This window comes from Salvelinus fontinalis, chromosome 38 (assembly GCF_029448725.1).
Source record: "Salvelinus fontinalis isolate EN_2023a chromosome 38, ASM2944872v1, whole genome shotgun sequence".
Taxonomy (NCBI): domain Eukaryota; kingdom Metazoa; phylum Chordata; class Actinopteri; order Salmoniformes; family Salmonidae; genus Salvelinus; species Salvelinus fontinalis.
The window spans coordinates 3637268-3662944 of NC_074702.1; the positions used below are offsets into that span (position 1 = coordinate 3637268).

The window sequence follows — 25677 nt, forward strand, 5'->3', positions numbered from 1 at the left end:
ATTTTGGGATATTTTTATTCTGTACATGGTTCCTTCTTTTCACACTGTCAATTAAGTTACTATTGTGGAATAACTACAATGTTGTTGATTCATCTTCAGTTTTCTCCTTATCACAGCCGTTAAACTCTGTAACTGTTTTAAAGTCAACATTGTCCTCATGGTGAAATATTTGTAGTTACTGGGTGTATGGATACACAGTTCCAAAGTGTAATTAATAACTTACATCATGCTGAAAGGGATATTCAATGTCTGCTTTTTTTTTTTTACCAATTTACTAATAGGTGCCCTTCTTTGTGAGTTATTTGAAAACCTACCTGGTCTTTGTGTGTTTGAAATGCACTGCTCAACTGAGGGACCTTACAGATAACTGTATGTGTGGGGTACAGAGATGAGGTAGTCATTCAAAATCATGTTAAAAATCATTTTAAACACTAGGAGGACAGCTCATAATAATGTCTGGAATGGAGTTGGTGGAATGGTATCAAACACATAGAAACCATGCTTTGGATGTGCTCAATACCATTCCATTCATTCCATTCCAGACATTACTAAGAGCCCGTCCTCCCCAATCAAGATGCTACGGGCCGCCTGTGGTGTGTGTGTGTGTGTTAGGCTGATGTGACTGAGATTGTCTTCTTTATTATTTACACTGAGCGACCAGGAGAGTCGGGTTTCTGACCCGGCCCGAGTCAGTGTCCTTATTCCGCCCTCTCTCTCTTACTGCTCTGTCCATTTCTCTTCCTGAAACCTTGGAGCCCTCCGGCTGGGATGTGAGAGGGTCGACGATCATAAGTCACCTGGCTGTCTGACTCTCCTGTTTAGGGTTAAAACAACTTCAACATGTCACCCAGAGAGATTTCAACTACCCCAGCCTCTTCCCCTTTTTGATATGTAACACCCATGCTTACCTCATTTTACCAACGTTTTGTCTGTTCTCCTGACATATGCGGTGAGTTGTCACGTCATCATACTTCTCTGGAAATGGACACCGCTTGCGCTCCAGTTTTTAAAAACCTTTTCATTGAAGAGTTAAGCTCTCATCCTCCCTATGGGGAAAGCCAGACTGGTTTGGTCAAACTGTATTTTGGTCGTCAATCCCCAGTCTAGCCAGAATGGATAAACAGGCCGTGGTGGAGTATGCTTTTAGCCTTTGAAAAGGACATGATCCTAAAATCACCTTGGACTGTCTGAAACATGATCCAGTCTCTCTGGTCTCTCTGCCCCCTGATGCTGAGTGGAGTAACACTGTCTGACTGAAGGGAACAAATGACCCCCCCTCTCTGTAGGTGAGGTCTGGACATTGTTAACTGAAATGTTGCTAGTGAGAGTAGTATCTCTGTCTAATGTAAAAGGAGAGTGGCTTTTCTAACCATTTGGAATGTCCATTAGCTTGGTGCAATGTATTCTCTGCCTCTGCCCACTTTGTATTCATCAGCTGTTTGTCAGCAAATCATCATAACTTAACAGTTCAGGCAACAAACATACAGTGCAGATTTATCTACAAATGTACTGTTTTATACAATATTTTAACGGTTTTTGATCTGTTTCTAGAATGAATGTTTTCCAGACCAAGTTGCTACCTGCTAGGATGCTAATATCCATTCTAGTGTGAGTTTTCTATGTAATTCAATGGTGTTTCCTGTGTTCCAGACCAGACGCCGACCCCGACGCGCTTCCTGAAGAACTGTGAGGAGGTGGGTCTGTTCAGCGAGCTGGACTGTTCTATAGAACAGGAGTTCAGGAAGGCCCAGGAGGAAGAGGACAACAAACAGGTAGACAAGATGACAGTAAGACAACTCACCTGATTAACAGGTAGACAAGATGACAGTAAGACAGCTAACCTGGTTAACGGGTAGACAAGATGACAGACAGACAACTAACCTGATTAACAGGTAGACCAGATGACAGTAAGACAACTAACCTGGTTAACAGGTAGACAATATAACAGTTAGACAACTAACCTGATTAACGGGTAGACAAGATGACAGACAGACAACTAACCTGATTAACAGGTAGACAAGATGACAGTAAGACAACTAACCTGGTAACAGGTAGACAATATAACAGTTAGACAACTAACCTGATTAACAGGTAGACAGGATGACAGTAAGACAATTAACCTGATTAACGGGTAGACAAGATGACAGACAGACAACTAACCTGATTAACGGGTAGACAAGATGACAGACAGACAACTAACCTGATTAACAGGTAGACCAGATGACAGTAAGACAACTAACCTGGTTAACAGGTAGACAATATAAGTTAGACAACTAACCTGATTAACAGGTAGACAAGATGACAGACAGACAACTAACCTGATTAACGGGTAGACAAGATGACAGTAAGACAGCTAACCTGATTAACAGGTAGACCAGATGACAGTAAGACAGCTAACCTGATTAACAGGTAGACAAGATGACAGGAAGACAACTAACCTGATTATCAGGTAGACAAGATGACAGTAAGACAACTAACCTGATTACCAGGTAGACAAGATGACAGTAAGACAACTAACCTGGTTAACAGGTAGACAAGATGACAGTAAGACAACTAACCTGGTTAACAGGTAGACAAGATGACAGTAAGACAACTAACCTGGTTATCAGGTAGACAAGATGACAGTTAGATAACTAACCTGGTTATCAGGTAGACAATATGACAGTAAGACAACTAACCTGGTTATCAGGTAGACAAGATGACAGTAAGACAACTAACCTGGTTATCAGGTAGACAGGATGACAGTTACACTATTCTGCACAATGACAATTATTTAAATGAAGGTTGGCCATTGTCTTTCCAAGTGTCGGGGTTTTCTCTTCAGGTAGAGAAGATGAGAGTAAGAAATACACACCTGCTGGTCAAACGCCTCGTTGGTTCAGTTTGATACACTATTCTGCACAATTATTGAATCAAGGTCGGTTGTTGTTTTACGTTGTTTTACGTGTGAGGTGTTTATGTGTTTTGGATGCTCAGTTTTCCTGCTAGAACCATCAGCTGAATTAGACACACTCCTGTGCACAGGGCCTTACCTGTGTTTATCTCTGGAGAACAGTAAGATAAGCCCAGGGGAACCCCGGGGCAACCCACAGCTGCAGGCAGACAGGTGTGTTATGGGTAGTCCCCCTTTATCTTGCACTGTTATCCTTCATGTTTCTCCCAGCCACCACAGACACACTCCATGCAGGGTTATCCTTCTTGTTTCTCCCAGCCACCACAGACACACTCCATGCAGGGTTATCCTTCATGTTTCCCCTAGCCACCACAGACACACTCCATGCAGGGTTATCCTTCTTGTTTCTCCCAGCCACCACAGACACACTCCATGCAGGGTTATCCTTCTTGTTTCTCCCAGCCACCACAGACACACTCCATGCAGGGTTATCCTTCTTGTTTCCCCAGCCACCACAGACACACTCCATGCAGGGTTATCCTTCTTGTTCCCCCCAGCCACCACAGACACACTCCATGCAGGGTTATCCTTCATGTTTCTCCCAGCCACCACAGACACACTCCATGCAGGGTTATCCTTCTTGTTTCTCCCAGCCACCACAGACACACTCCATGCAGGGTTATCCTGCTTGTTTCCCCCAGCCACCACAGACACACTCCATGCAGGGTTATCCTTCTTGTTTCCACCAGCCACCACAGACACACTCCATGCAGGGTTATCCTTCTTGTTTCCCCCCAGCCACCACAGACACACTCCATGCAGGGTTATCCTTCTTGTTTCTCCCAGCCACCACAGACACACTCCATGCAGGGTTATCCTTCTTGTTTCTCCCAGCCACCACAGACACACTCCATGCAGGGTTATCCTTCTTGTTCCCCCCAGCCACCACAGACACACTCCATGCAGGGTTATCCTTCTTGTTTCTCCCAGCCACCACAGACACACTCCATGCAGGGTTATCCTTCATGTTTCCCCTAGCCACCACAGACACACTCCATGCAGGGTTATCCTTCTTGTTTCTCCCAGCCACCACAGACACACTCCATGCAGGGTTATCCTTCTTGTTTCTCCCAGCCACCACAGACACACTCCATGCAGGGTTATCCTTCTTGTTTCCCCAGCCACCACAGACACACTCCATGCAGGGTTATCCTTCTTGTTCCCCCCAGCCACCACAGACACACTCCATGCAGGGTTATCCTTCATGTTTCTCCCAGCCACCACAGACACACTCCATGCAGGGTTATCCTTCTTGTTTCTCCCAGCCACCACAGACACACTCCATGCAGGGTTATCCTGCTTGTTTCCCCCAGCCACCACAGACACACTCCATGCAGGGTTATCCTTCTTGTTTCCACCAGCCACCACAGACACACTCCATGCAGGGTTATCCTTCTTGTTTCCCCCCAGCCACCACAGACACACTCCATGCAGGGTTATCCTTCTTGTTCCCCCCAGCCACCACAGACACACTCCATGCAGGGTTATCCTTCTTGTTTCTCCCAGCCACCACAGACACACTCCATGCAGGGTTATCCTTCTTGTTTCTCCCAGCCACCACAGACACACTCCATGCAGGGTTATCCTTCATGTTTCCCCTAGCCACCACAGACACACTCCATGCAGGGTTATCCTTCTTGTTTCTCCCAGCCACCACAGACACACTCCATGCAGGGTTATCCTTCTTGTTTCTCCCAGCCACCACAGACACACTCCATGCAGGGTTATCCTTCTTGTTTCCCCAGCCACCACAGACACACTCCATGCAGGGTTATCCTTCTTGTTCCCCCCAGCCACCACAGACACACTCCATGCAGGGTTATCCTTCATGTTTCTCCCAGCCACCACAGACACACTCCATGCAGGGTTATCCTTCTTGTTTCTCCCAGCCACCACAGACACACTCCATGCAGGGTTATCCTTTTTGTTTCTCCCAGCCACCACAGACACACTCCATGCAGGGTTATCCTGCTTGTTTCCCCCAGCCACCACAGACACACTCCATGCAGGGTTATCCTTCTTGTTTCCACCAGCCACCACAGACACACTCCATGCAGGGTTATCCTTCTTGTTTCCCCCCAGCCACCACAGACACACTCCATGCAGGGTTATCCTTCTTGTTTCTCCCAGCCACCACAGACACACTCCATGCAGGGTTATCCTTCTTGTTTCTCCCAGCCACCACAGACACACTCCATGCAGGGTTATCCTTCTTGTTCCCCCCAGCCACCACAGACACACTCCATGCAGGGTTATCCTTCTTGTTTCTCCCAGCCACCACAGACACACTCCATGCAGGGTTATCCTTCATGTTTCCCCTAGCCACCACAGACACACTCCATGCAGGGTTATCCTTCTTGTTTCTCCCAGCCACCACAGACACACTCCATGCAGGGTTATCCTTCTTGTTTCCCCAGCCACCACAGACACACTCCATGCAGGGTTATCCTTCTTGTTCCCCCCAGCCACCACAGACACACTCCATGCAGGGTTATCCTTCATGTTTCTCCCAGCCACCACAGACACACTCCATGCAGGGTTATCCTTCTTGTTTCTCCCAGACACCACAGACACACTCCATGCAGGGTTATCCTGCTTGTTTCCCCCAGCCACCACAGACACACTCCATGCAGGGTTATCTTTCTTGTTTCCACCAGCCACCACAGACACACTCCATGCAGGGTTATCCTTCTTGTTTCCCCCCAGCCACCACAGACACACTCCATGCAGGGTTATCCTTCTTGTTTCTCCCAGCCACCACAGACACACTCCATGCAGGGTTATCCTTCTTGTTTCTCCCAGCCACCACAGACACACTCCATGCAGGGTTATCCTTCTTGTTCCCCCCAGCCACCACAGACACACTCCATGCAGGGTTATCCTTCTTGTTTCTCCCAGCCACCACAGACACACTCCATGCAGGGTTATCCTTCTTGTTTCTCCCAGCCACCACAGACACACTCCATGCAGGGTTATCCTTCATGTTTCCCCTAGCCACCACAGACACACTCCATGCAGGGTTATCCTTCTTGTTTCTCCCAGCCACCACAGACACACTCCATGCAGGGTTATCCTTCTTGTTTCTCCCAGCCACCACAGACACACTCCATGCAGGGTTATCCTTCTTGTTTCCCCAGCCACCACAGACACACTCCATGCAGGGTTATCCTTCTTGTTCCCCCCAGCCACCACAGACACACTCCATGCAGGGTTATCCTTCATGTTTCTCCCAGCCACCACAGACACACTCCATGCAGGGTTATCCTTCTTGTTTCTCCCAGCCACCACAGACACACTCCATGCAGGGTTATCCTGCTTGTTTCCCCCAGCCACCACAGACACACTCCATGCAGGGTTATCCTTCTTGTTTCCACCAGCCACCACAGACACACTCCATGCAGGGTTATCCTTCTTGTTTCCCCCCAGCCACCACAGACACACTCCATGCAGGGTTATCCTTCTTGTTTCTCCCAGCCACCACAGACACACTCCATGCAGGGTTATCCTTCTTGTTTCTCCCAGCCACCACAGACACACTCCATGCAGGGTTATCCTTCTTGTTCCCCCAGCCACCACAGACACACTCCATGCAGGGTTATCCTTCTTGTTTCTCCCAGCCACCACAGACACACTCCATGCAGGGTTATCCTTCTTGTTTCCCCCAGCCACCACAGACACACTCCATGCAGGGTTATCCTTCTTGTTTCTCCCAGCCACCACAGACACACTCCATGCAGGGTTATCCTTCTTGTTTCTCCCAGCCACCACAGACACACTCCATGCAGGGTTATCCTTCTTGTTTCCCCCAGCTACCACAGACACACTCCATGCAGGGTTATCCTTCATGTTTCCCCCAGCCACCACAGACACACTCCATGCAGGGTTATCCTTCTTGTTTCCCCCAGCTACCACAGACACACTCCATGCAGGGTTATCCTTCATGTTTCCCCCAGCCACCACAGACACACTCCATGCAGGGTTATCCTTCTTGTTTCTCCCAGCCACCACAGACACACTCCATGCAGGGTTATCCTTCTTGTTTCCCCAGCCACCACAGACACACTCCATGCAGGGTTATCCTTCTTGTTTCCCCCAGCCACCACAGACACACTCCATGCAGGGTTATCCTTCTTGTTTCTCCCAGCCACCACAGACACACTCCATGCAGGGTTATCCTTCTTGTTTCTCCCAGCCACCACAGACACACTCCATGCAGGGTTATCCTTCTTGTTTCTCCCAGCCACCACAGACACACTCCATGCAGGGTTTTCCTTCATGTTTCCCCTAGCCACCACAGACACACTCCATGCAGGGTTATCCTTCTTGTTTCTCCCAGCCACCACAGACACACTCCATGCAGGGTTATCCTTCTTGTTTCTCCCAGCCACCACAGACACACTCCATGCAGGGTTATCCTTCATGTTTCCCCTAGCCACCACAGACACACTCCATGCAGGGTTATCCTTCTTGTTTCTCCCAGCCACCACAGACACACTCCACGCAGGGTTATCCTTCTTGTTTCTCCCAGCCACCACAGACACACTCCATGCAGGGTTATCCTTCATGTTTCCCCTAGCCACCACAGACACACTCCATGCAGGGTTATCCTTCTTGTTCCCCCCAGCCACCACAGACACACTCCATGCAGGGTTATCCTTCATGTTTCTCCCAGCCACCACAGACACACTCCATGCAGGGTTATCCTTCTTGTTTCCCCCAGCCACCACAGACACACTCCATGCAGGGTTATCCTTCTTGTTTCCCCCAGCCACCACAGACACACTCCATGCAGGGTTATCCTTCTTGTTTCTCCCAGCCACCACAGACACACTCCATGCAGGGTTATCCTTCTTGTTTCTCCCAGCCACCACAGACACACTCCATGCAGGGTTATCCTTCTTGTTTCTCCCAGCCACCACAGACACACTCCATGCAGGGTTATCCTTCTTGTTTCTCCCAGCCACCACAGACACACTCCATGCAGGGTTATCCTTCTTGTTTCTCCCAGCCACCACAGACACACTCCATGCAGGGTTATCCTTCATGTTTCCCCTAGCCACCACAGACACACTCCATGCAGGGTTATCCTTCTTGTTTCTCCCAGCCACCACAGACACACTCCATGCAGGGTTTTCCTTCATGTTTCCCCCAGCCACCACAGACACACTCCATGCAGGGTTATCCTTCTTGTTTCTCCCAGCCACCACAGACACACTCCATGCAGGGTTATCCTTCTTGTTTCTCCCAGCCACCACAGACACACTCCATGCAGGGTTATCCTTCTTGTTTCCCCCAGCTACCACAGACACACTCCATGCAGGGTTATCCTTCATGTTTCCCCCAGCCACCACAGACACACTCCATGCAGGGTTATCCTTCTTGTTTCCCCCAGCTACCACAGACACACTCCATGCAGGGTTATCCTTCATGTTTCCCCCAGCCACCACAGACACACTCCATGCAGGGTTATCCTTCTTGTTTCTCCCAGCCACCACAGACACACTCCATGCAGGGTTATCCTTCTTGTTTCCCCAGCCACCACAGACACACTCCATGCAGGGTTATCCTTCTTGTTTCCCCCAGCCACCACAGACACACTCCATGCAGGGTTATCCTTCTTGTTTCTCCCAGCCACCACAGACACACTCCATGCAGGGTTATCCTTCTTGTTTCTCCCAGCCACCACAGACACACTCCATGCAGGGTTATCCTTCTTGTTTCTCCCAGCCACCACAGACACACTCCATGCAGGGTTTTCCTTCATGTTTCCCCTAGCCACCACAGACACACTCCATGCAGGGTTATCCTTCTTGTTTCTCCCAGCCACCACAGACACACTCCATGCAGGGTTATCCTTCTTGTTTCTCCCAGCCACCACAGACACACTCCATGCAGGGTTATCCTTCATGTTTCCCCTAGCCACCACAGACACACTCCATGCAGGGTTATCCTTCTTGTTTCTCCCAGCCACCACAGACACACTCCACGCAGGGTTATCCTTCTTGTTTCTCCCAGCCACCACAGACACACTCCATGCAGGGTTATCCTTCATGTTTCCCCTAGCCACCACAGACACACTCCATGCAGGGTTATCCTTCTTGTTCCCCCCAGCCACCACAGACACACTCCATGCAGGGTTATCCTTCATGTTTCTCCCAGCCACCACAGACACACTCCATGCAGGGTTATCCTTCTTGTTTCCCCCAGCCACCACAGACACACTCCATGCAGGGTTATCCTTCTTGTTTCCCCCAGCCACCACAGACACACTCCATGCAGGGTTATCCTTCTTGTTTCTCCCAGCCACCACAGACACACTCCATGCAGGGTTATCCTTCTTGTTTCTCCCAGCCACCACAGACACACTCCATGCAGGGTTATCCTTCTTGTTTCTCCCAGCCACCACAGACACACTCCATGCAGGGTTATCCTTCTTGTTTCTCCCAGCCACCACAGACACACTCCATGCAGGGTTATCCTTCTTGTTTCTCCCAGCCACCACAGACACACTCCATGCAGGGTTATCCTTCATGTTTCCCCTAGCCACCACAGACACACTCCATGCAGGGTTATCCTTCTTGTTTCTCCCAGCCACCACAGACACACTCCATGCAGGGTTTTCCTTCATGTTTCCCCTAGCCACCACAGACACACTCCATGCAGGGTTATCCTTCTTGTTTCTCCCAGCCACCACAGACACACTCCATGCAGGGTTATCCTTCTTGTTTCTCCCAGCCACCACAGACACACTCCATGCAGGGTTATCCTTCATGTTTCCCCTAGCCACCACAGACACACTCCATGCAGGGTTATCCTTCTTGTTTCTCCCAGCCACCACAGACACACTCCATGCAGGGTTATCCTTCTTGTTTCTCCCAGCCACCACAGACACACTCCATGCAGGGTTATCCTTCATGTTTCCCCTAGCCACCACAGACACACTCCATGCAGGGTTATCCTTCTTGTTCCCCCCAGCCACCACAGACACACTCCATGCAGGGTTATCCTTCTTGTTTCTCCCAGCCACCACAGACACACTCCATGCAGGGTTATCCTTCATGTTTCCCCTAGCCACCACAGACACACTCCATGCAGGGTTATCCTTCTTGTTTCTCCCAGCCACCACAGACACACTCCATGCAGGGTTATCCTTCTTGTTTCTCCCAGCCACCACAGACACACTCCATGCAGGGTTATCCTTCTTGTTTCTCCCAGCCACCACAGACACACTCCATGCAGGGTTATCCTTCTTGTTTCCCCAGCCACACTCCATGCAGGGTTATCCTTCTTGTTCCCCCCAGCCACCACAGACACACTCCATGCAGGGTTATCCTTCATGTTTCTCCCAGCCACCACAGACACACTCCATGCAGGGTTATCCTTCTTGTTTCTCCCAGCCACCACAGACACACTCCATGCAGGGTTATCCTGCTTGTTTCCCCCAGCCACCACAGACACACTCCATGCAGGGTTATCCTTCTTGTTTCCACCAGCCACCACAGACACACTCCATGCAGGGTTATCCTTCTTGTTTCCCCGAGCCACCACAGACACACTCCATGCAGGGTTATCCTTCTTGTTTCTCCCAGCCACCACAGACACACTCCATGCAGGGTTATCCTTCTTGTTTCTCCCAGCCACCACAGACACACTCCATGCAGGGTTATCCTTCTTGTTCCCCCCAGCCACCACAGACACACTCCATGCAGGGTTATCCTTCTTGTTTCTCCCAGCCACCACAGACACACTCCATGCAGGGTTATCCTTCTTGTTTCCCCCAGCCACCACAGACACACTCCATGCAGGGTTATCCTTCTTGTTTCTCCCAGCCACCACAGACACACTCCATGCAGGGTTATCCTTCTTGTTTCTCCCAGCCACCACAGACACACTCCATGCAGGGTTATCCTTCTTGTTTCTCCCAGCCACCACAGACACACTCCATGCAGGGTTATCCTTCTTGTTTCTCCCAGCCACCACAGACACACTCCATGCAGGGTTATCCTTCTTGTTTCTCCCAACCACCACAGACACACTCCATGCAGGGTTATCCTTCTTGTTTCCCCAGCCACCACAGACACACTCCATGCAGGGTTATCCTTCTTGTTTCTCCCAACCACCACAGACACACTCCATGCAGGGTTATCCTTCTTGTTTCTCCCAGCCACCACAGACACACTCCATGCAGGGTTATCCTTCTTGTTTCTCCCAGCCACCACAGACACACTCCATGCAGGGTTATCCTTCTTCTTCCCCCCAGCCACCACAGACACACTCCATGCAGGGTTATCCTTCTTGTTTCTCCCAGCCACCACAGACACACTCCATGCAGGGTTATCCTTCTTGTTTCCCCCAGCCACCACAGACACACTCCATGCAGGGTTATCCTTCTTGTTTCTCCCAGCCACCACAGACACACTCCATGCAGGGTTATCCTTCTTGTTTCTCCCAGCCACCACAGACACACTCCATGCAGGGTTATCCTTCTTGTTTCTCCCAGCCACCACAGACACACTCCATGCAGGGTTATCCTTCTTGTTTCTCCCAGCCACCACAGACACACTCCATGCAGGGTTATCCTTCTTGTTTCCCCCAGCCACCACAGACACACTCCATGCAGGGTTATCCTTCATGTTTCCCCCAGCCACCACAGACACACTCCATGCAGGGTTATCCTTCTTGTTTCTCCCAGCCACCACAGACACACTCCATGCAGGGTTATCCTGCTTGTTTCCCCCAGCCACCACAGACACACTCCATGCAGGGTTATCCTTCTTGTTTCCCCAGCCACACTCCATGCAGGGTTATCCTTCTTGTTCCCCCCAGCCACCACAGACACACTCCATGCAGGGTTATCCTTCATGTTTCTCCCAGCCACCACAGACACACTCCATGCAGGGTTATCCTTCTTGTTTCTCCCAGCCACCACAGACACACTCCATGCAGGGTTATCCTGCTTGTTTCCCCCAGCCACCACAGACACACTCCATGCAGGGTTATCCTTCTTGTTTCCACCAGCCACCACAGACACACTCCATGCAGGGTTATCCTTCTTGTTTCCCCGAGCCACCACAGACACACTCCATGCAGGGTTATCCTTCTTGTTTCTCCCAGCCACCACAGACACACTCCATGCAGGGTTATCCTTCTTGTTTCCACCAGCCACCACAGACACACTCCATGCAGGGTTATCCTTCTTGTTTCTCCCAGCCACCACAGACACACTCCATGCAGGGTTATCCTTCTTGTTTCTCCCAGCCACCACAGACACACTCCATGCAGGGTTATCCTTCTTGTTTCTCCCAGCCACCACAGACACACTCCATGCAGGGTTATCCTTCTTGTTCCCCCCAGCCACCACAGACACACTCCATGCAGGGTTATCCTTCTTGTTTCTCCCAGCCACCACAGACACACTCCATGCAGGGTTATCCTTCTTGTTTCCCCCAGCCACCACAGACACACTCCATGCAGGGTTATCCTTCTTGTTTCTCCCAGCCACCACAGACACACTCCATGCAGGGTTATCCTTCTTGTTTCTCCCAGCCACCACAGACACACTCCATGCAGGGTTATCCTTCTTGTTTCTCCCAGCCACCACAGACACACTCCATGCAGGGTTATCCTTCTTGTTTCTCCCAGCCACCACAGACACACTCCATGCAGGGTTATCCTTCTTGTTTCTCCCAACCACCACAGACACACTCCATGCAGGGTTATCCTTCTTGTTTCCCCAGCCACCACAGACACACTCCATGCAGGGTTATCCTTCTTGTTTCCCCCAGCCACCACAGACACACTCCATGCAGGGTTATCCTTCTTGTTTCTCCCAGCCACCACAGACACACTCCATGCAGGGTTATCCTTCTTGTTTCCCCCAGCCACCACAGACACACTCCATGCAGGGTTATCCTTCTTGTTTCTCCCAGCCACCACAGACACACTCCATGCAGGGTTATCCTTCTTGTTTCTCCCAGCCACCACAGACACACTCCATGCAGGGTTATCCTTCTTGTTTCTCCCAGCCACCACAGACACACTCCATGCAGGGTTATCCTTCTTGTTTCTCCCAGCCACCACAGACACACTCCATGCAGGGTTATCCTTCTTGTTTCCCCCAGCCACCACAGACACACTCCATGCAGGGTTATCCTTCATGTTTCCCCCAGCCACCACAGACACACTCCATGCAGGGTTATCCTTCTTGTTTCTCCCAGCCACCACAGACACACTCCATGCAGGGTTATCCTTCTTGTTTCTCCCAGCCACCACAGACACACTCCATGCAGGGTTATCCTTCATGTTTCCCCCAGCCACCACAGACACACTCCATGCAGGGTTATCCTTCTTGTTTCTCCCAGCCACCACAGACACACTCCATGCAGGGTTATCCTTCTTGTTTCTCCCAGCCACCACAGACACACTCCATGCAGGGTTATCCTTCTTGTTTCTCCCAGCCACCACAGACACACTCCATGCAGGGTTATCCTTCTTGTTTCTCCCAGCCACCACAGACACACTCCATGCAGGGTTATCCTTCTTGTTTCCCCCAGCCAGTACAGACACACTCCATGCAGGGTTATCCTTCTTGTTTCTCCCAGCCACCACAGACACACTCCATGCAGGGTTATCCTTCTTGTTTCTCCCAGCCACCACAGACACACTCCATGCAGGGTTATCCTTCTTGTTTCTCCCAGCCACCACAGACACACTCCATGCAGGGTTATCCTTCTTGTTCCCCCCAGCCACCACAGACACACTCCATGCAGGGTTATCCTTCTTGTTTCTCCCAGCCACCACAGACACACTCCATGCAGGGTTATCCTTCTTGTTTCTCCCAGCCACCACAGACACACTCCATGCAGGGTTATCCTTTTTGTTTCTCCCAGCCACCACAGACACACTCCATGCAGGGTTATCCTTCTTGTTTCTCCCAGCCACCACAGACACACTCCATGCAGGGTTATCCTTCTTGTTTCTCCCAACCACCACAGACACACTCCATGCAGGGTTATCCTTCTTGTTTCCCCAGCCACCACAGACACACTCCATGCAGGGTTATCCTTATTGTTTCCCCCAGCCACCACAGACACACTCCATGCAGGGTTATCCTTCTTGTTTCTCCCAGCCACCACAGACACACTCCATGCAGGGTTATCCTTCTTGTTTCTCCCAGCCACCACAGACACACTCCATGCAGGGTTATCCTTCTTCTTCCCCCCAGCCACCACAGACACACTCCATGCAGGGTTATCCTTCTTGTTTCTCCCACCCACCACAGACACACTCCATGCAGGGTTATCCTTCTTGTTTCCCCCAGCCACCACAGACACACTCCATGCAGGGTTATCCTTCTTGTTTCTCCCAGCCACCACAGACACACTCCATGCAGGGTTATCCTTCTTGTTTCTCCCAGCCACCACAGACACACTCCATGCAGGGTTATCCTTCTTGTTTCTCCCAGCCACCACAGACACACTCCATGCAGGGTTATCCTTCTTGTTTCTCCCAGCCACCACAGACACACTCCATGCAGGGTTATCCTTCTTGTTTCCCCCAGCCACCACAGACACACTCCATGCAGGGTTATCCTTCATGTTTCCCCCAGCCACCACAGACACACTCCATGCAGGGTTATCCTTCTTGTTTCTCCCAGCCACCACAGACACACTCCATGCAGGGTTATCCTTCATGTTTCCCCCAGCCACCACAGACACACTCCATGCAGGGTTATCCTTCTTGTTTCTCCCAGCCACCACAGACACACTCCATGCAGGGTTATCCTTCTTGTTTCTCCCAGCCACCACAGACACACTCCATGCAGGGTTATCCTTCTTGTTTCTCCCAGCCACCACAGACACACTCCATGCAGGGTTATCCTTCTTGTTTCTCCCAGCCACCACAGACACACTCCATGCAGGGTTATCCTTCTTGTTTCCCCCAGCCAGTACAGACACACTCCATGCAGGGTTATCCTTCTTGTTTCTCCCAGCCACCACAGACACACTCCATGCAGGGTTATCCTTCTTGTTTCTCCCAGCCACCACAGACACACTCCATGCAGGGTTATCCTTCTTGTTTCTCCCAGCCACCACAGACACACTCCATGCAGGGTTATCCTTCTTGTTTCTCCCAGCCACCACAGACACACTCCATGCAGGGTTATCCTTCTTGTTTCTCCCAGCCACCACAGACACACTCCATGCAGGGTTATCCTTCTTGTTTCTCCCAGCCACCACAGACACACTCCATGCAGGGTTATCCTTCTTGTTTCCCCATTCACCACAGACACACTCCATGCAGGGTTATCTTTCTTGTTTCCCCCAGCCACCACAGACACACTCCATGCAGGGTTATCCTTCATGTTTCTCCCAGCCACCACAGACACACTCCATGCAGGGTTATCCTTCTTGTTTCCCCCAGCCACCACAGACACACTCCATGCAGGGTTATCCTTCATGTTTCTCCCAGCCACCACAGACACACTCCATGCAGGGTTATCCTTCTTGTTTCCCCCAGCCACCACAGACACACTCCATGCAGGGTTATCCTTCTTGTTTCTCCCAGCCACCACAGACACACTCCATGCAGGGTTATCCTTCATGTTTCTCCCAGCCACCACAGACACACTCCATGCAGGGTTATCCTGCTTGTTTCCCCCAGCCACCACAGACACACTCCATGCAGGGTTATCCTTCTTGTTTCTCCCAGCCACCACAGACACACTCCATGCAGGGTTATCCTTCTTGTTTCTCCCAGCCACCACAGACACACTCCATGCAGGTAACTACTTCCTTGGCCTGAAACACTCATAGTAGCCACACGCATAGTCATGCAAGTCAACTCCTAACCAATTGTAACAAACTAGTTCACACACTCACAACAGGTAGACTCTACCCTTCCCTATAATTCAATTCAAGGGGCTTTATTGGCATGGGAAACATATGTTAACATTGCCAAAGCAAGTGAAGTAGATAATATACAAAGTGAAATAAAAATTAACAGTAAACATTACACTCACAGAAGTTCCAAAATAATAAAGACATTTTAAATGTCAAATTATGTATATATTCAGTGTTGTAACAATATGCAAATTGTTAAAGTACAAAAGGGAAAATAAATAAACATAAATATGGGTTGTATTTACAATGGTGTTTGTTCTTCACTGGTTGACCTTTTCTTGTGGCAACAGGTCACAAATCTTGCTGCTGTGATGCACACTGTGGTATTTCACCCAGTAGATATGGAAGTTGATCAACATTTTTATAAAAATACAATTCTTTGTATCCCACTCACATGTCAGGATTCAACCGCTGTGTGACAGCAAGAGCCCCGACAGACAGACAGACAGACAGACAGACAGACAGGCAGGTGAAGTGCTGTGACCTGACTGCTACAGGTGAGGAGGCAGCAGGAGATCAGATTCCCTCAGGCAGCTGCTGTACTTTAAACAGCTTCATCTCTCAGAAACACAGATAGAGTCACGTTTCCTCCTGGTCCCGAGTCAAAGATTAACCGCAGACAGACAGCAGCTTGAGACAGCGAGACCAGGCTGGACAGACAGACAGCAGCTTGAGACAGTGAGACCAGAATGGACAGACAGACAGACAGACAGCAGCTTGAGACAGCGAGACCAGGCTGGACAGACAGACAGCCAGACCTGCACACTCATCATGTGTCTGCGACACGTGTGGCTCACCAGCCGTCACCACTCACCACAGTCTCAGAACAGTGATGTCTGATTGGACTCCAAGGTAGTTGTTAATGCATTATGGGTCAATGTTAAGAACTCTTTACCTGTGAAATGATATCTATACTCTACTGGCCACAACACAGCTACACTGTATCTCTGTCTCTCAGACTGCTGATCCAGTATCTGGTCTGTAGACTGTATCTCTGTCTCTCAGACTGCTGATCCAGTGTCTGGTCTGTAGACTGTATCTCTGTCTCTCAGACTGCTGATCCAGTGTCTGGTCTGTAGACTGTATCTCTGTCTCTCAGACTGCTGATCCAGTGTCTGGTCTGTAGACTGTATCTCTGTCTCTCAGACTGCTGATCCAGTGTCTGGTCTGGTCTGTAGACTGTATCTCTGTCTCTCAGACTGCTGATCCAGTGTCTGGTCTGTAGACTGTATCTCTGTCTCTCAGACTGCTGATCCAGTATCTGGTCTGGTCTGTAGACTGTATCTCTGTCTCTCAGACTGCTGATCCAGTGTCTGGTCTGTAGACTGTATCTCTGTCTCTCAGACTGCTGATCCAGTGTCTGGTCTGTAGACTGTATCTCTGTCTCTCAGACTGCTGATCCAGTGTCTGGTCTGGTCTGTAGACTGTATCTCTGTCTCTCAGACTGCTGATCCAGTGTCTGGTCTGTAGACTGTATCTCTGTCTCTCAGACTGCTGATCCAGTGTCTGGTCTGTAGACTGTATCTCTGTCTCTCAGACTGCTGATCCAGTGTCTGGTCTGGTCTGTAGACTGTATCTCTGTCTCTCAGACTGCTGATCCAGTGTCTGGTCTGGTCTGTAGACTGTATCTCTGTCTCTCAGACTGCTGATCCAGTGTCTGGTCTGTAGACTGTATCTCTGTCTCTCAGACTGCTGATCCAGTGTCTGGTCTGTAGACTGTATCTCTGTCTCTCAGACTGCTGATCCAGTGTCTGGTCTGGTATGTAGACCGTATCTCTGTCTCTCAGACTGCTGATCCAGTGTCTGGTGTGTAGACTGTATCTCTGTCTCTCAGACTGCTGATCCAGTGTCTGGTCTGGTCTGTAGACCGTATCTCTGTCTCTCAGACTGCTGATCCAGTGTCTGGTCTGTAGACTGTATCTCTGTCTCTCAGACTGCTGATCCAGTGTCTGGTCTGTAGACTGTATCTCTGTCTCTCAGACTGCTGATCCAGTGTCTGGTCTGTAGACTGTATCTCTGTCTCTCAGACTGCTGATCCAGTGTCTGGTCTGGTCTGTAGACTGTATCTCTGTCTCTCAGACTGCTGATCCAGTGTCTGGTCTGTAGACTGTATCTCTGTCTCTCAGACTGCTGATCCAGTGTCTGGTCTGGTCTGTAGACTGTATCTCTGTCTCTCAGACTGCTGATCCAGTGTCTGGTCTGTAGACTGTATCTCTGTCTCTCAGACTGCTGATCCAGTGTCTGGTCTGGTCTGTAGACCGTATCTCTGTCTCTCAGACTGCTGATCCAGTGTCTGGTCTGTAGACTGTATCTCTGTCTCTCAGACTGCTGATCCAGTGTCTGGTCTGTAGACTGTATCTCTGTCTCTCAGACTGCTGATCCATTGTCTGGTCTGTAGACTGTATCTCTGTCTCTCAGACTGCTGATCCAGTGTCTGGTCTGTAGACTGTATCTCTGTCTCTCAGACTGCTGATCCAGTGTCTGGTCTGGTCTGTAGACCGTATCTCTGTCTCTCAGACTGCTGATCCAGTGTCTGGTCTGTAGACTGTATCTCTGTCTCTCAGACTGCTGATCCAGTGTCTGGTCTGTAGACTGTATCTCTGTCTCTCAGACTGCTGATCCAGTGTCTGGTCTGTAGACTGTATCTCTGTCTCTCAGACTGCTGATCCAGTGTCTGGTCTGGTCTGTAGACTGTATCTCTGTCTCTCAGACTGCTGATCCAGTGTCTGGTCTGTAGACTGTATCTCTGTCTCTCAGACTGCTGATCCAGTGTCTGGTCTGGTCTGTAGACCGTATCTCTGTCTCTCAGACTGCTGATCCAGTGTCTGGTCTGTAGACTGTATCTCTGTCTCTCAGACTGCTGATCCAGTGTCTGGTCTGTAGACTGTATCTCTGTCTCTCAGACTGCTGATCCAGTGTCTGGTCTGTAGACTGTATCTCTGTCTCTCAGACTGCTGATCCAGTGTCTGGTCTGGTCTGTAGACTGTATCTCTGTCTCTCAGACTGCTGATCCAGTGTCTGGTCTGGTCTGTAGACTGTATCTCTGTCTCTCAGACTGCTGATCCAGTGTCTGGTCTGTAGACTGTATCTCTGTCTCTCAGACTGCTGATCCAGTGTCTGGTCTGTAGACTGTATCTCTGTCTCTCAGACTGCTGATCCAGTGTCTGGTCTGTAGACTGTATCTCTGTCTCTCAGACTGCTGATCCAGTGTCTGGTCTGTAGACTGTATCTCTGTCTCTCAGACTGCTGATCCAGTGTCTGGTCTGGTATGTAGACCGTATCTCTGTCTCTCAGACTGCTGATCCAGTGTCTGGTCTGTAGACTGTATCTCTGTCTCTCAGACTGCTGATCCAGTGTCTGGTCTGGTATGTAGACCGTATCTCTGTCTCTCAGACTGCTGATCCAGTGTCTGGTGTGTAGACTGTATCTCTGTCTCTCAGACTACTGATCCAGTGTCTGGTGTGTAGACTGTATCTCTGCTGACGTCTGGGTCTGGGTTTGGCTGTGGAAGCTGTCTGTGTGAGTCAGGTCACCCAGGCCACGTCCAGCCTCCTCAGTCCCCACAGTCTGGCGCTCTGGCGTTTATGGTTGAAGAGCTGTGCTCAGTCAGCACGACTGGGAGGCGAGTCTCAGCAGGACTGTGGAGTACACAGCATGGCAGCATATCACATGGGAGAGAGATAAGGAGAAAGGTTGGTTTAAGTTCAAGAGAGCATAGCTCACAATAGTATGTTTTTAGAAAAAAATGTGCTGTCTAGAACCAAAAACGGTTCTTCAGATGTCCACATAGGAGAACCCTTTGAAAAAACCCTTTTGGTTCCAAGTATAACCCTTTGGGTTCCAGGTAGAACCCCTTTGGGTTCCAGGTAGAACCCTTTCCACAGAGGGACAAAAGAGTTCTACCTGGAACCAAAAAGGGTTCTCCATAGGGGACAGCCGCAGAACCCTTTCGTAACCCTTTTTTTCTAAGAGTGTAGAAGTTTCTGGTAGGGAAGTCTGTTGTTGTTATTGGTCTGAAAACCAGACCTTCCTAACCCCCCCTCCCCCACACACACTCACATTCACACACACCTCCCCAACAGTCATGAGTCCATAGTTTGCAAACATGTAGTTCTTCAAATAAGGGGCAATCAGCAGTTGCTATATCAATGTTGGGACGTATAACTTAATGATATGTAGCCATTGACTCTTGAAGAATATAACAACCTCATGAGCTTAGTTCAACTATCGTTCCCCATCAGAACCAAAAATATAAGCTGGTTTTACTCCAATGTTTGTAAACAAAGTAAATGTAAACAAACACTATATAACCTAAAAACATGGTTACAACTATGATGTTGATATCATGGATGGTCGGTCTGTAGCTCTGTCTTTGAATTTGAGAGTGGTTACATTTCTTCAGTCCCATCCACCCTCAGCTTTTTACCTAAACAGTGATAGGGAGAACACTTTGCTATTGTTTAAACTGCTGATTGCTGCTTTAAATATTCCGGCTCTTGGTGAGGAAAGTGACTGAGCAGTACAGGGATTACAGTGAAGCTGTGGAACTTTGACATTTACACTAAATGAACTTAAAGACACATTATTGCAGTTGGCTGTTAACAATGTGTTCTGACTTGATCCCCTCTCTCTCTCTCTCTCTCTCTCTCTCTCTCTCTCCTTCCTTCCCTCCTTTTCCTTCCTTCCTCCCTTCCTCTCTCTCCCTCTCTTACTCTGCCACCCTCCCTCCCTCTTTTCCTCAATCTCTCCCTCCCCCGCCCTCCCTCCCTCCCGCCATCCCTCCCCCTCATCTTCCTCCCTTTCTCCCTGCTCTACCTCCCTCCCTCCCTCCCTCCATCTTCTCTCTCTCTCTCTCCCTCCCTCCCGCCCTCCCTCTCTTCCTCCCCCTCCTCTCTCTCTCCCTCCCCCTCATCTCTCTCTCTCTCTCCCTCCCCATCCTCTCTCTCCCTCCCCCTTCTCTCCCTCCCTCCTCTCCCTCCCTCTCTCCCTCCCTCCTCTCCCTCGCCCCCCCTCCCTCCCTCCCTCCCTCCAGAATATCTCTCTACATGGCCAGAACCTCCAGAACCAGCAGCATCACTCTCGGATGGGGAACCATGACAACAGCATAGTGATCCAGCAGGGCCTGCCCTCTCCCCAGTCCAGCTCTGTCATCACCCAGGCCCCCTCCACCAACAGACAGCTAGGGTGAGGCCTCCAGTCCACAGCGCCTGGATTAACCAGAACATTAACTAACACACGCCCAACTAACATTAGACCTGGGTCAAATACAGTACATGTCAAATATGCTATTTTAGTATACTTACTTTAGTTTGATATGCTTCCATCTCTATCCTCTGTGCTTAGTCTAGAGAACTACTCTGCCTTTGCTCTGTGTGATATTCACTACAGTGACATGAGGATGTCCTTCACAGCAGTGGCCATGTGATTGGCATCCCTGTGTAGTCTCTGAAGTCACACCAGTGTTCTGTTACATCTGGATGTGTGTGTGTGTGTGTGTGTGTGTGTGTGTGTGTGTGTGTGTGTGTGTGTGTGTGTGTGTGTTACTGACAAGGCGATTCATGTTTAGCTGTTGGCTGTGTATTGTCCCACAGCAGAGCATGTCAAGAGGGTCCCGCGGGACAGGGATGAGGTCATCTCTGATGGCCCCGGCTGCTTTTACAGCGGTTTAGCATTTCACTCCAAAGTAGTCCCTGTCTTTCTTTCACCGTCGGAAAGTCACACAATAACTGCCTTTGGTTTAGATGTTTCCATCCTGGTTGCAACTGAAAGCCTGAAAGGGGTATGATTGAATTCAGCGTGAAACGTGTGAATTTAAAGTCCTTCTACAGGCTGATGAACAGGGTTCATAATGGTGTAGGAAGGTCAGAGGACTGTTCACTTATACTTCAGTCAGCTTCTTACTCTGTTGATTCAATTAACATTCAAAAGGTTTCCTGAGGTTCTAAAACTATTTTCCAAAAGAAGACCTACAGTGTGTCCAGTCGGGGAGTTGAACGTTAACGCTTGTTGACGTTTGTACATCTGTGAGCTGTTGAGTTCAGACCTCTGTGCTGTACAACTAGTCAGGATGGGTGTTGGGTGTGCCCACCATGATGTCATAGACCCTCGTCCCGTACCCCTGGGGTGATATCAGCTTTTTGGGGGGAACGCCTTCATTGTGCAAGTGCTCCCCTTCACTGACCTGTGTCTTGAGTTGATGTTGTTTCCTCTCTCTTTCTCTCTCTCTCTCTTTCTCTTTCTCTCTCTTTCTCTCTCTTTCTTTCTCTCCCTCCCTCTCTCTCTCTCTCTCTCTCTCTCTCTCTCTCTCTCTCTCTCTCTCTCTCTCTCTCTCTCTCGCTCTCTCTCCTTCCCTGTCTCTCTCTCTCCCCCCCTCTCTCTCTCCTTCCCTGTCTCTCTCTCTCTCTCCATCTCTCTCTCTCCTTCCCTGTCTCTCTCCTCTCTCTCTCTCCTTCCCTGTCTCTCTCTCTCTCCTCTCTCTCTCTCTCCTTCCCTGTCTCTCTCTCCCTCTCTCTCTCTCTCTCTCTCTCTCTTGTTCTCTCCCTCTCACTCTGTGCATGCTGTTATCTTTAAAACATGCAGTCTAGAAGTGGAAAACATGATGTCTTGGGCTAGAAGTTAGGCCTATAGTCTGTCCTTTGTTGAGCCAGACCTATAGTATGTGAGCCAGACCTATAGTTAAGTCAGCTCTGTGTTAAACTAGCTCTGTGTTAAGCCAGCTCTGTGTTAAGCCAGCTCCGTGTTAAGCCAGCTCTGTGTTAAGGCAGCATTATGTTAAAGCAGCTCTGTGTTAAGGCAGCATTATGTTAAAACAGCTCTGTGTTAAGCCAGCATTATGTTAAAACAGCTCTGTGTTAAGCCAGCATTATGTTAAAGCAGCTCTGTGTTAAGGGAGCATTATGTTAAAACAGCTCTGTGTTAAGGCAGCATTATGTTAAAACAGCTCTGTGTTAAGCCAGCATTATGTTAAAACAGCTCTGTGTTAAGCCAGCATTATGTTAAAACAGCTCTGTGTTTAGGCAGCATTAAGTTAAAACAGCTCTGTGTTAAGGCAGCATTATGTTAAAGCAGCTCTGTGTTAAGCCAGCATTATGTTAAAACAGCTCTGTGTTAAGGCAGCATTATGTTAAAACAGCTCTGTGTTAAGCCAGCATTATGTTAAAACAGCTCTGTGTTAAGGCAGCATTATGTTAAAACAGCTCTGTGTTAAGCCAGCATTATGTTAAAACAGCTCTGTGTTAAGCCAGCATTATGTTAAAACAGCTCTGTGTTAAGGCAGCTCTATTAAAGCAGCTCTGTGTTAAGGCAGCTCTATTAAAGCAGCTCTGTGTTAAGGCAGCTCTATTAAAGCAGCTCTGTGTTAAGCCAGCATTATGTTAAAACAGCTCTGTGTTAATGCAGCTCTATTAAAGCAGCTCTGTGTTAAGGCAGCTCTATTAAAGCAGCTCTGTGTTAAGGCAGCTCTATTAAAGCAGCTCTGTGTTAAGGCAGCCTGTGTCCAGTCAGTTTTAACAGTGGTTGGAAGAAGCCAGTTTTAACACTGGTTGGAAGAAGGCCTGGGCTGTGTCCCAAATCCCAAATGGCACCCTATTCCCACTGGGCTCTGGTCAGAAGTAGTGCACCATATAGAGAATAGGGCGCCATTTCAGACGCAGCCCTGGTGAATATTGGATGTGGGAGCCATCAGTAAGCCTGACTGACACCCCTATACAGACTCTTTGTACAGGAGAAGACAGGGCTGGAATTACATCCCCTTGACTTGGAGAAGAAATCAGTGTCTGCCAGTAAAGACAGACATAAGGCTGTGCTGAGAGAGACAGGCCTGTTTTACCTGACTTAACCTGTCATCAGACTCCCCACCTCGCTGGAGAGGAGGAGCATGGGTAGGAAGACTCCCCACCTCGCTGAAGAGGAGGAGCATGGGTAGGAAGACTGCCCACCTCGGTGGAGAGGAGGAGCATGGGTAGGAAGACTCCCCACCTCGCTGGACAGGAGGATCATGGGTAGGAAGACTCCCCACCTCACTGGAGAGGAGGATCATGGGTAGGAAGACTGCCCACCTCGCTGGAGAGGAGGAGCATGGGTAGGAAGACTGCCCACCTCGGTGGAGAGGAGGAGCATGGGTAGGAAGACTCCCCACCTCGCTGGACAGGAGGATCATGGGTAGGAAGACTCCCCACCTCACTGGAGAGGAGGATCATGGGTAGGAAGACTGCCCACCTCGCTGGAGAGGAGGAGCATGGGTAGGAAGACTGCCCACCTCGCTGGAGAGGAGCATGGGTAGGAAGACTCCCCATCTCGCTGGAGAGGAGGAGCATGGGTAGGAAGACTGCCCACCTTGGTGGAGAGGAGGAGCATGGGTAGGAAGACTGCCCACCTCGCTGGAGAGGAGGATCATGGGTAGGAAGACTGCCCACCTTGGTGGAGAGGAGGAGCATGGGTAGGAAGACTCCCCACCTCGCTGGAGAGGAGGATCATGGGTAGGAAGACTGCCCACCTTGGTGGAGAGGAGGAGCATGGGTAGGAAGACTGCCCACCTTGGTGGAGAGGAGGAGCATGGGTAGGAAGACTGCCCACCTCGCTGGAGAGGAGCATGGGTAGGAAGACTCCCCACCTCGCTGGAGAGGAGGAGCATGGGTAGGAAGACTGCCCACCTCCCTGGAGAGGAGGAGCATGGGTAGGAAGACTCCTGACCTAGCTGGAGAGGAGGAGCATGGGTAGGAAGACTCCCCACCTCGCTGGAGAGGAGGAGCATGGGTAGGAAGACTCCCCACCTCACTGGAGAGGAGGATCATGGGTAGGAAGACTCCCCACCCCGCTGGAGAGGAGGATCATGGGTAGGAAGACTTACCACTCCAGCATTTTCAGGGAATACAGTTAAACATCAGCCAGCTGGCTAAATATGGCACATTTACAGAAAGGTTCAGCAGCGTGTATTGTCTCTGTCAATAAGCTTAATAAACTAAAGTACCTTTTAGTTGGTCAACTTTATTCTATAGTACAGATTCATCCATTTTTTATTTTAATTTTTTTTATTTTAATATTTATCCCATTTTCTCCCAAATTTTCGTGGTATCCAATCGCTAGTAATTACTATCTTGTCTCATCGCTACAACTCCCGTACGGGCTCGGGAGAGACGAAGGTCGAAAGCCATGCGTCCTCCGAAGCACAACCCAACCAAGCCGCACTGCTTCTTAACACAGCGCGCCTCCAACCCGGAAGCCAGCCGCACCAATGTGTCGGAGGAAACACCGTGTACCTGGCCCCCTTGGTTAGCGCGCACTGCGCCCGGCCCGCCACAGGAGTCGCTGGAGCGCGATGAGACAAGGATATCCCTACCGGCCAAACCCTCCCTAACCCGGACGACGCTATGCCAATTGTGCGTCACCCCACGGACCTCCCGGTCGCGGGCGGCTGCGACAGAGCCTGGGCGCGAACCCAGAGACTCTGGTGGCGCAGTTAGCACTGCGATGCAGTGCCCTAGACCACTGCGCCACCCGGGAGGCCAGATTCATCCATTTCAAAGTGTTTTGGTTGAGATCATCAGAAAATCATCTGTTTTGTGTCATGTGTTCACAGTTAAACCTCAGCTATGGCGTAAGCCTCTGCTAAATGTATCTTCTATATGGCGTGGCCTGATCAGGCTGTTTTTAGATGTGTCTGTGTTGGGAGTGTTCTGAACGTGCCAGTGCATTGTGGTGTGGTGGTCAGAGTCTGGGGAATCATTTGGTGTCTGTATGGTGGTCAGTACGGTCACTGAGATGCCAGATGGAGGAAGAATGCAGCTGTTTCAGGGATATTTACAGCAAATAGCATCAGGAATA

At 49.9% G+C, this 25677-nt stretch overlaps 1 protein-coding gene across 2 annotated transcripts in view; it reads left to right on the forward strand.

Moving 5' to 3' along the window:
• creb5b (cAMP responsive element binding protein 5b) overlaps positions 1-25677 on the forward strand; it is a 96644-nt gene that overhangs the window by 10511 nt on the left and 60456 nt on the right. Inside the window, exons 4-5 of one of the 2 annotated variants that reach the window (XM_055902958.1) lie at positions 1651-1787; positions 20888-21039. In XM_055902958.1, the coding sequence (XP_055758933.1) occupies positions 1651-1787; positions 20888-21039 (289 nt within the window). The remainder of the gene's footprint in view (positions 1-1650; positions 1788-20887; positions 21040-25677) is intronic. The other variant, XM_055902959.1, reaches the window with a different exon arrangement.